The following is a 12568-nucleotide window of genomic DNA, read 5'->3' as shown; positions in this document are numbered from 1 at the left end:
CTAACTTTTAAGAACATGGCTCTCTGGTCTTAGTAGTCAATTCAAACTAACAAACCAGCACTGTGTGTGTGTAATGTAATACCATAATTCACCATGAAAAAGGCATTTGTGCTTTTCAGAGCAATTACTGCTGCTATCAAGAACCTGAACCTTAAGCTTACCAATTTAGATAAGAGCTCAATTCTTCCAAATGTTGAACTGTATGTTCCAGCGTATATTGAATTGAGAGCCTAATCTTGTGGATGGGGTTACAGTAGAGCTTTTTTTTTGCATTGTTTCCTAAAGACCCGTGTAACAATGCCAAAAGTTTCTGCTGAAGATACAGCACTTTCCCATTCCCATCATCTATTCCTCAGCTTGTCTGTAGCTTAGACAGGTGGCAGCACCAAATGCACATTCCAGCAGGCTCCAATGCATGACAGTGTTTGCAATTTCAGGTTAAATTCTTCTATTGTTTCATAGAATCATAGAATTAGCCAGGTTGGAAGGGACCTCAGAGATCATCGAGTCCAACCCTTGAACCACCGGTTTAAAACTGAATTTATGGTTTGGTTATTAACACAATGAACAGAGCATGGCATTATCAGTTAAAATTATCACACATAGCTTCCTAAAGTGTAAGCTTATCCAGATGGGCAATATATCTGTATTACACATTTTTTGCACTGTACAATACAGTCAGGACCAGGCTTTCACACAGCATAAACAAAAACTGGGCAGAGAATATTGCTTCATATCAAGGCTGAAAGTTGCTCTTTTAGTTAATCACTGTGTACGGTTAGGTTCTCTCTAAAATTTGCTTGGAAAAGTATTTCAGCAGACAAAGTATTTTAAATGCTGCTCTTTTCTAACTCTCCTGAAGCTAAGTCTATGCCTGAAAGCAGCAGGATACTAGAAAAGTGTGATGCAACTTGTCAAAAAAAAAAAAAAAAAAAAAAACCAAAAATAAAACCCTGCATGATCAAAAAGAAATATTAGTATAAAAATATATATTTTAGAAGAAAACTCATGGTTGTTTTTCTCATTTATTAGCACTTTATTTCATTCTATCATGTCTTATGTATTCTCTAGAGAATTATACTGAACTGTGTTTTAGAAATCAAGCAAAACTGTAAGAGTGATACAAGAAAATTAAAATAGATTTCCATTTCTTATGCTTCTGAATAAAAATTGGAAACAAGTTGCCAGAGTATGATAGCACAGCTCTACCTCTCTTCATTTCCTGACGACATGAGACCAGCAATATATGGAAACCAGCATCTCCAGAATTTGGGCAGACTTTGATCTGCATGCACCAACTTTCAGTTTTAGCTGTTTCATAAATTGCCATTTAAATCAATGTTGAAAATGACAAAAAAAAAATCATAGAATTGACTGTTCCTTCCCCATCTATGAAAAAACATTTACACTTCCCCTAGAGTCTGACACCACCCCTGACATAAGCAAAGTGCCAACACACTCATCTAGCTACTTCTACTCTAGCACATACACTTAGCTACCCTATACAAATGTGTAATGTTTACTTCATCCCTGCTGAGGCTTCAGTGCACTCTGTATTCTACTTCAACTATGAGTAAGTAAAGCACAATGGTTAGCTGTACACTGGAAATTAAAAGGGGATTATTGCAGAGCTGCACAGTATAATACCAACTAATTGCTCCACAACAGTTATTTGTAAATGAAATACTCCTTTCAGTGCCAGCTCACAATTAGATTTATTTCACAATAGCTTATTCTGCAAATATACAGTATTTAGAAAAAAATCTGCAAAGCTTTTATTATTCCAAAATGACCATTCTGGAATACAAGCAGCAGTCAATTTCTCCAGTGTTTGTGAGAGGCTGTAAGACTTTTGTGTTGTAGAAGGTATATACAGTGCATGTGAACAACAGCTACTGATGATGTTAACATTGCTTTAACTGATGATTTTGATGTTTTATCATCTCAGTATTTGTTCTTATTACGGGTTGTGAGTAAGAAATAAAGTTGTAAGCTGTAAGTGCACAGCTATGCATTTACACTTTCATTCTCCTAAAGAAGTGTTTTGGGGAAAGGCAAATGAAAATAGTGATTTATATGTACTAGAGAGAAGCAAGCAGCACAGAAAGCACCTTCACTCCTTTCTACCTCTATAGATCCTAACTTCTGTATTTAGCCTGATTCATTAGTCAGGTTCTTTTAACTCACTAACCAAAAATGTACTTTGTTACTGACTAGCAGAATAAGGAATGCAATACAGACTTATGAGAGAGGGAAAGTAACCATTAGACACACATCAGATGCACAGAAAGACAATAGAAAGACAATTCCTTTCCTTTCCAAGCAAAGGAAAAAAAAAAGTATTGTAGCAGAAGATGAGAGAAAATGTACAGAAAATCCAGAAACATGAAAATAAGGGAGGTGAAAAAAAAACAAAAGACAAAACCAAATCAAAACCAAGAAACATCAAAAAAGGTAAAGCTATTGACAGCTGAGAAAGGCAAATATTAGCCTTCTTATTAATACTGCTCACATATGAAGATTTTGTTAAGTGAAATTCTGTAATATGTGCTATCCAACAAGTACTGTTGGCATCTCTCACAAAAACAGCAGCAGTAATTGAAATGGTCTTACTAACAAAGGTTAAGCACACTATTAAGTCATTAAGGTTGTGAGGCCATCCGCGTTAATCCTGATTATACAACTTCAAACCTTAATGACCAATTAGTCTAAAATTTTTTTTAATCAGTTTGTTTTGCAAACTATATTCATAATTGATTCTATGTAGTAAAGTGACTACTTTTCATTCATTCAGAAAAAAAATATAGTTGGTTATATTTAACCAAATAAGGACCAGTCCTCCAGGAAGCCACTTTCTTTTTGTCCCATCATCTGTTACTAAAATAACCTATCTTTTAGAAATGAAGATACAGGCTCTTCCTCTTCTTCATAAAATAAGATTAAAAGCTTCTAATGCCTAATTTTACAAGCACATTTAGCAAAATGCCAGTAATGCAGTAATTCTGGCTAACTTTCAAAGCCAATTAATTGTAGTTGCGTGCACAGTGATGAATCCTTGTATCAGATAAGCCATTCACAAGCTGGTACTAAAAAAAAAGTTTGAATCATATGAATTTACTCAAGTGAAAAAGACAGACATAAGGGCCTTGTTCAGGCTCACATGTCTGCAGCTAGTCTACATTTGAGAAAGAAGGCCCAGCTGTTTTAACACTAAGCTAAGCACTTCATCACTAGCAAGTGTTTATGGGAGATAAATAAATATTTGCCAAGTACCGAGCTTCTATGCCAAGCTGCTTCCATACCCACCATCCCTACAGAAACAGATGAATTACAAAGTGATTAAACAGCAAATTCTAAAGCAATATAAGGTAGCACCTTTTATAAAACAGCTGCAACTGTTCTAGGAAACTCTCTGTCAAGGACAGTAGGCCAGTCCAGATCAAAAATCACAGACTTCACAGTAATGCCCAGCTACTGCAATGAAGACAAACAACTAAGATTTGGATAAAAAATTTCTTTGGAGAGCAAGAAGGCTGGAAGCAGCAAGTTATTCCTCATCTGTCATTGATGGGTTTCCTCCACTGGAACAGCTGCCATTTACACACAACAGGACATGATACCAGGGCACAGCAACACCTGTGTTCCACCAGCACTGGGAACAGCTTGCTTCCACTATCACCTGTACTGGCTATTTTTTCCCAATTAGTAACACAGTAGGGATTTCAAGGATGAAAAACCACATATAACTTGAAACTAATTTGTTAGAAAAAGTCCAAACTGCCCTGTCAGGAGAAGACCCATTTTATATCATTTGTCTGTGCAGTTAAACAACAGCAGTCAGGACTCTCCTTCACAAAATACAGTTCAGTACAACTCCACCTGCAACCTGCACACTGGCTGCTGACACAGACATCTTAAAATATCATTTAGCATTCTTTAGGTACAGGCACTATTTAAATGCTTACCCTCCCGCCCCAAAAGCCACTTTCATAAATTATTGAGTCCAGATGAGTCCATCAAAAGCTCTTGCAGATTTTTTCAACAGGTTTTTGGGGTTTGTTTGTTTTTAAACGTTTTAGCACTGACATTTGCTTTTGTCATGATGCCTCAAAAATTTAGGTCATGGCTCGACAGTTGGTATGTCAAGATCTGTGACAACCATGCCATTCCATAGTCTCCTGACTTTTGTACCTTCCATGTACACCTTTCCCTAGTAAAGATTATTTTAAATTTCATATTAATGCAGCATGTAGCACAACAGGCATGACATTTAGCTTCTCGAAGTGTTATCGCAGTACAGGGTGAATAATAATAATAATATTGTTTTGAAATTCTCTTGCACTCAAACACAGAAATGGCTTTCTCACTGCAACCTCAGCTTACTAAAGAAAAAAAAAAAAAGGGGGGGGGAGGGGGGGCAAAAGCCCTCAAACAAACAAAACCAAAACTCAACCCAGAAGCCCTAAACATGTTTCTTTTTCAACCAAAGACCACATCAGAAAAACATCAGGACTACAGGACTTCTGAACGTACAAGGCACTAACAGGACAGAGTACTGCTTAGTCAGCTTCAGGGCAATGGGTATTTCTAGCTCACTGCTGTACCCTTACTTTAGATAATGGCAGCAGTAGCACAAAGAGAGCTAAAGCTGAGTACTTTCTTCAAATCGAAACAAATTATACCCAGTACTGCCAAGAAAATAAAAAGAAAAAAAAAAAAAAAGAGCAGAAAAAAAAAGTACCTTGCTTTCTGAGACTTATTTTAGCAGGATAAGACCTTCAAATATTAAATAACAGGCATAACTATAATGCGTACCACCTCTCAGAAATGAAAATTCCTATGAACAATTTAGTTTGATTTCTCAACCATGTGTTTTTATTTTTATTTATTTATGCATTTAAACATGAAGGCTTGACTCCACAATGGCTCTAACCCTGCAGACAAATGGCTCCTAAGCAAGCAATTCAAAACACAGAGATGCTTTTATACTGTTTTCTTATTCCAAATTCAGATGGTTTTTGTTACACTGAAAAAATTAGAAAAATATCATAAATGGATAAAAAGCAGAGAAAAACAAAAAAAACCAAGTCTAGTAGAAGCAACTCTATTAAAAAAAAACTAAAAAAAATCCAGAACAAAGTGTGCTGCAGTCTGAATAGTAGCCAAGCACATATATATTGAGAAGACACAAAGCAGATCTATTTTCCTAATGAATTTTCACATACTTGAAGACACAGGATCTTCTAATTACCTGTCTTACAGAAACAGGCTAAGTCCAATACTGCAACTGCTTGAGGCATAAAACTCAGTTAAGTCTGCAGAAATTTAATTTGCAGGGCAGCTGCAGAATCCAGTGCTACTAGTTTGGCAGATCTGAGACAGCTTCTACAACACAGGAAAAGCTTGAAATGCTCCTTTTACTGCCGCTGAGAAAATATCAACCCTGACTAAAAATGTACTCCACCCTGCTAAAGGAAACAAATTGATTTGAACTCAACTCTTGGCTTTCATTACATTTATACCTGAACAAACATCAATTTGGTACACTTGGTTGGTCACTGATTAAGAGCCTAAGGTTGTTGCATGATGCCATTTTCCCCTGACACATCTGTCCTATTTTCCAAACATGAAATGAAGCTTCAGAAAGTTTCTGATGTTCAAAACTGTTAACATGATCATACAGACACCAGAAGCAGAACTTTTTGCCCAAGATTGTTAACATGACCACACAGTTACTGTATTTACAGATTTAAGCAGCAGGGCTTTGCTAGGAAAGCACTCTTAGAAACAGAAGCATGCCAACATTTTTTATTAAAGACATATATTCCTAAATTAATACTAACTTCTTTTTCCTCTTGGAATCTTTGAAGAGGTACAAAACAATTATATAATGCTTACAACAGACTACTTTTCCTGGCTAAACAAAGACATTCCTTCAGAAAAATAAAAACATGCATTTTAAATGAAGACAGCAATGACAGAATAAACAGAAATGAGCAGAATACCTTTTTACCCTTGGAAAGCATTATGTTCTACAATTCCAGAAGAAGGAAGAAAAACTAACAAGACATTAAACAGAAGAAACACTGTCTTCTCATACAAGATTTAATGCAAGTTTCTCTCCATAGAACTCCTACAATGACAAAAAAAAATGAACTTCAGATCTTCTCTGACGTTTTGCCACTAAAGCCTTCCTTTTTCCTTCTGGTGCTTCAACTGTATCAGCTATGGTGAAATCCAGTCCTTAATTCTTTCTAGAGCATCTTCAACCTAGAATTTTGTTGTAACTCTGTCCACACCATGTTTCCCTTCATCCACTCCCCACCACTTTGCTTTCAAATTTGTTTTTCTTTATTCTCCTGCTTTTGCCTTTTATGCCAAACAACTAGTAGTCTCAATATACTCTGAAGTAGAAGTCCTCCTATATCTACAGAGATCCCCTATTCAATACTTTTACCTACACCTGGGTTACCATTTCCTGTTGCCTCTGTCATTCACAACTGGCTGCCCAAAAGGGACCAAGGGAACAACTTCAGAATTAAATTATATCAAAACTGATGGTATTTTTTTACAGATGTTTTTAAAGATTCATTTCAAGATAGGAAATTATTATTTATATACAAATCTAAAATAATCACGTAGATCTGCTGAGTAGCCAAAGTACATAATACAAACTATTAGAAATGTACTAATGGGAAGTTGTAATCTTGTTTTTTGAAGGGGCTTAATTTTGCTGAGGAAAATAGTAAAGAAGAGAGTCATATTTGGGGAAATGACAGCAAAATGAAATTTTACATTATTTTATTGTAGTTGCAGAAGCCTAGTTTGAGTATTGAAGATGAGAAAGAACATATTGGTCCTGTGCTGAACACAGGTTCAACATTTCTAACTTTCCCTCATTAACCCAATAAAAGGTTTAATGCTACCTACCTGAGTCATCAGCTAATCTGCTGATTCTCTCCAACACAGCAATGCAATCTCTCTCATCATCACTGACTTCCTTCAAAGTGTCCAGCAAACTTCGAGCCACCATTTGCCTAGTTTACAAGAAAAAATTAAAATTAGTTTTGTGTCCAGAAATACAGCCAAATAAAAGTTTTGCAATCATACAAGTTTTTTTCAAAACCAAACAGTAACATTTTCCATGGATTCACTTTTAGCTGTAAATTTAGTCAGTCCTGTTTTGGGGATTCTTAATTCTGATACCTGGAGTAATGATAAAAAAAACTGTTAACATTAAATGTGACATTAAAAGTATCCCTTTGGTTTACAGTCAGTGTCAGTCTTTCCTCCTCACCTCTGAATTCCCTACCTTGTTCCATATAAAGACAACACCACTACAGTTAGAACAGTTCTAAACAGAATTATGAAATTATTTGACAAACAAAAACATGGACACTCAAGCTGAAGGCTTCCATACTGACAGTGATGTTCAGAATCTAAACTTCTTTAAAATGCTATGCAGAGCAATAGGTGTATACTGAGGCAATAAAAGATACCAGCCCAGGTGTGCCAGGCAAACACATTAAGGAATGTAGAAAATGAAGCAAGCCAGAATCAACTCAGTTATTACTTCCAATAAACAAGAAACTTTTCTAACGATTAAACTTGTCAGTGACAAGATACTGTAAAATTTGGGGCTTTGTCCCCTAAGGTTTTGTTGCAGTCTATGTTACAAAGTCACACCCAGTAGTTACCTAGAGAGCCCTAAGACTGTTTTTAAACACTGTAGCTGGCAATGAACCTTTCTCCTCAACAACATCCTGCAATGGTGCCACTCTTTTTTTCCACCTTTTTGGACAACATGGTTTGAACATCAGTTCAGAGAGTTTGTAGGATTATCCTAACAGTGGAATGGTTCAAGAAACAGTGTCCAGCACGCTGCCCCAGAGCAATTTATCAAAATGATGAAGCAGCAAGGGTCAAGTGCCAGATATTTCCAGAACTGACTGCCAGAAACACTGTTAGGATGTAGCCAGATACAAGGACTGTTGACAAACACCAGTGCTATAGACAAGAGCAGAAGCATAGCTAAATATGACCATGTTCACCACAAACGGGAAATGCAAGCAATGGCAACATACAGGTAAGAAACAAATGGTTACATTCCTAGTGTACAGAGCTTGAGCACTTTACAATTCCATGCATCTGGAGAAATGCAGCAAGTTTCTGTGAATTCCCAGAGCTAAGCAGACATTTTCATTTCCTCAAACTGAAAATATGTTTGACATACAGATTAAAAAATCCCCTTAAAAATGAACTGCAAAAAAAACCTCTTTGGCTTTCAACAAATTTCCTCTGCCTCAATCTTTTCAACTTGATAAAAGGGCAGCATCCCTCAGCAGAGATCTTGTTATGCAGTTGGAAGTTCAGCTATCAAAATCCTGATGGAAGGAGACTATGTGACACACTAACCTAGAAGCAAAGTTGACTTGGTCTTTTAAAGGGCTGGTCTCCTCTGAAAAGAGAAGAGGAACAGATGAAGTATATTTCATAAACCAGTCTGCCTGGATGCATGTGTCTCCAGCATATTAAACATAATCTTGGAAAGTGACAGACAAGTCAATTGACTCACTGTGTTGATCTCAGCAAGTAAAGAATCACAATTAACAGCAGTGCATCCCATCTGGCTCTTGGGAGGCTATGGTATGGGCCCCTACTATGCTGGGAATTTTGAGAAGGCTCCCACCTCACAAAGGTCTTAGCAGCATCCTGAACTGTGGTGGCTGGATCTCACAGTAAGTCTTTGCTGGTTCCTGTGAGTTAGGCAGATGGCTATGCAGAAGTAGTCACTCTGTAAAGCTTAAGGCCATAAACTATGTGCTCAAGAGGAGGTGATGAAAACACAAATTTTAACCTGAAGTAGGTAGGACTTATTTATTAAATCCACTCAAAGCTAAGAAGGGACATGCAATTTTTTTCCTAGACTAAATTTAGAATGTGGCCTCTACCTGCATCCAGGTGGTATATTCAGCAGACTGCTAAAAGCATTACAACAAAAGGCAATGGGGAAAGCTAAGCTCACTCTTGAACACTTAACTGTGTAGGCAGCCAATAATGCCGGGATAATCTCAATTCCAGACATCCTGTGTTTTGGGAGATGATGTCCACTCACATCCTCCAAACATTACAGGCTCTGACCTAGTTCTGACATTATCCCCAACAACCTGCCAAAATTCTTGTTATGCCTCCAAGGTACAAACACACAAGACAAAGCAAAACATAGCTGGCAACTGCCACAGGCTGAGACCTGGCATGTTGGCAATTAACATGGAATGACTTGAGTGCTGCAAGCTCACACTTCTATACACTCCACTTACTGGAGAGTAGAGAGTAAATAAAGGTCCCTGCAACCCTGTGGAGCAGTCTGATCTTCCTTCTCAGGCAAGCATTGGCAGTCAAGCTACAAAAAGCCTACAACTGTAGGACTGCAATGAACTATCAATGCATAGCAGCATAACATAAGGCAGGCAAGCAGTAGCTTGTCCGGCAACTTGCCTGGCGAGTACCACATTAGCATTTGAGAAACTGTAACAGAGTTCCAAAAGATGACCTGCCTGGTCTAGACACAAACAAAACAGCCAAGATGGGTGGATATGTTTCCTGCTCAAGGAGCAAGGAGACACCTCCCATGACAGAGAAAAGACAAGGAACAGGTTTCCTCTAGGGATAATGACAACATGTCCCCATAAACTGCCTTATAATAGGGAATCAGACTCATTCAGTTGTACTTCTCTGACAGAAATTATTCCACCATCATTAACAATGACAATATAGGTGATTTCAATGGCATACATCTGTTACTATACATTAGTCCTAGTTATTAGGGTACAATATGGGAGTAGGATTAATGGTTTCTTGCTATCTCACTCCTGCCATTTGCTTGGATTTATGCAGCATTTGCCTCTAATGAAGTACCAAACACCACTAAGAACTTGTACCTCTACACATTCTCAGTGCCAGCACAGTTGTCTTCAGTACAACAACTACTAGAACTGCATCTTCTTGCCCAGTCAGGTCTCATTCCCAGTTCCTCCATGTCCAAAAAGACTTATTCTAACTGCTCTGGCAGGTGAGGTTTCAAATCTATAACCCTACAGATGTGAAATCTCAAAGAAAATGATTGATTCCCCTAACATGTCTTTGGTATATGACTGTCACCCAAGGAGCAGCACATTTATTTATCCATTAAATGGCTAACAGACCAAAGAAATGGCAGAGGTCAAAGGCTGGAAAGTAGCATCCAGCACAAGCTCCTCAGTTATTATGTGCAGAAGTGGAGGATTATCAGCAAAGTTCAAGTTTTCATGAGCATGCATGTGGAGAGCTTGTCCAAAGGCAGGAAAAAATGACAGGTACCTTGTAGGCACCCTTAAAGATGTAGGTATCTTCTACTCACCCTTTACTTGCAATTAGCAAAATGAGGACCAATTACAAACACCTTGCTAACATCCACATGCAGGGGACAGGTATTTTAAAGACTCTGCACACATGGCCATAATTAGGTTTTGTGATGATATACTCTGAGAACAGCTACAAATATAACTGCTTGGACCACTTAAACACCTTTTATACACTACTTTGACCTTATTTGGAATCTATACTGGAAGTTTCAAGTGGTATAATTAGTGTGTACCAATCACCATTATTAGCCCTTTAATAAATTTCTACTATAAAATCCATATGAGTTAATCTGCATGAGGAATATATTTATCTAGAGAGCTAGTGTTAAAATAAAAATAAGCAAGGGAAAAATAAGGAATATAATTTTTTCTTCATATGTTTTTGAACAACTTTTAAATTAAGATTCAATAACATTTCATGTGTAAGTGAAAATTAGTAGTAGTAGCTCAGCACCATTCCCTCCCAAAACTGTCAAAAGATATTCTGAACAGACACACAATTTTGAAATAAGCATCTTTGTACCCTTCATAAAAAGAAAGGCTAAATGCACAGAGGTATATTTGATATTTTTAAAGTACTTAAGACTTCTTAGAGCTTTCAAAAATTCTGTCCTTCAAAAGTTCAATTTACCTTGTAAGTGTACATTAAAATTATATACACTTTCTCCATCTATATTGTGAATGTTGAAATTCATTTATTTGGTACGTATGTATCTGCAAATATATATTCCACACAGAAAAGATGCATTTTGAGGTTTGTTTCCTTTTTAATTTTTACTACATTTTATTCTTTGATGTACAGTGGACTCAAAGACTAAAGCATGAAAACAGGAAAGGAGTTACGATTAGGAGAAATTACCTGATTTATCCTTAAATTGTAAGACATGTCCTAGTCAGAATGAAGACCATTCGCTTCACCTGCATAGATATGATATGAATTCGGCATTTCCTTATTGTCAAATACCCCAAAAAGAAAAACCTTGCATTGGGTTAGGCTGCCCAGACAGAAGGAAAATGAACAGGGAGAAAAAAACTTGTGGATAACCAAATTCTCAGTTAACTTCCTGTTTATAGTTTGATCATATCTAAATGAAAATGAGACAAGGTAATTTCTTACAGTTGAAGAGGGTCCATATAAGATTCCCCACATCCCACCAAATGTACCGTCTTAGAGAGGTTTCTGATACACATTACAGCACACAGGAATGAAAACAGCATTATTCTGGGTTAGTGAGGATACTTTCTGCATTCAAGTCCTAGTAAAATGATGTTCTTAACTCTACAAAAGAACATGGAGAACTGGAAAGGCTTATGGTACAGCTCTAATACATCTAAAATTTACCATTACCTTTAAACCCTTGGAAAGAAATTGATCTCTCAGTTCCTGAAACAGCATATATTCTGCAAACTTCTAAGTTATTATTTTCCAGGATCACAGACATGTAAAACCAAAGTTTATATTGTAATCACCTGAGTCAGGAATAACCACATTAAAATAATTCATTGCAACACGTCATACAGCCTCTTTTCTGATCCACATCTCTCTTCCATCTATAGTCTAGAGAGCAAGAAGACTACTTTCTACCAACCACATCAACCCTTATGTCTGTGCCATGAAGTCAGAGGAGCATACCTTTTAGCCAAAAAAGACAAGTAACCCAGAAAGCTCTAGGCCAAATCTTCACCTACACTGGTGATAGTGGAAGTGCTACTTATAAGCTGAACAAGAATACACACACCTGTGCTTAATCCCTCTTTGAGATCCAATATAATCTCAGTTACTTGTGAGTATTTTGAAGTTAAACTATTCCAGAAAACCTGTTCCAAAAGACATCAGGTATGGTGTCTCCCAAGGGAAAAGCAAAGTAGTACTTTGGAACAAAAAGAAGTATGGCAAAAGGATAGCTTAAAAGTACCTACTTTGGTATGTAGATATAGTCTTGATAGCTGAGACTGATCACACTGGTGAATGAAAGTCTGCTGCCAAGATGTGCTTTGGTTTGAAAAGAAAGGGCAACAGCAATACCTCACAAAGCAGGCTGACCAAAGGGAAGGTTTTGTTGTTAGTGAACTGCCTTACTATTAGAGGAGATCTATTGATGAGTGCTGCATATTTCTGAGCCTTCTTTATGAGTAAAAGAAGCAAGTCTGTAGCAATGAAGATT

General features: G+C 37.1%; 1 protein-coding gene across 5 annotated transcripts in view; it reads right to left on the bottom strand.

Moving 5' to 3' along the window:
- The window catches only part of PPP4R1 (protein phosphatase 4 regulatory subunit 1), a 63403-nt gene that overhangs the window by 34890 nt on the left and 15945 nt on the right, over positions 1 to 12568 (bottom strand). For all 5 annotated transcript variants that reach the window (XM_030445503.1, XM_030445505.1, XM_030445507.1 and 2 more), the window contains one exon: positions 6931 to 7037. In XM_030445503.1, the coding sequence (XP_030301363.1) occupies positions 6931 to 7037 (107 nt within the window). The remainder of the gene's footprint in view (positions 1 to 6930; positions 7038 to 12568) is intronic.

This window comes from Calypte anna, chromosome 2 (assembly GCF_003957555.1).
Source record: "Calypte anna isolate BGI_N300 chromosome 2, bCalAnn1_v1.p, whole genome shotgun sequence".
Classification (NCBI taxonomy): domain Eukaryota; kingdom Metazoa; phylum Chordata; class Aves; order Apodiformes; family Trochilidae; genus Calypte; species Calypte anna.
Note: the sequence above shows the minus strand (reverse complement) of the source record. Positions and strands in the feature narration are given on the sequence as shown.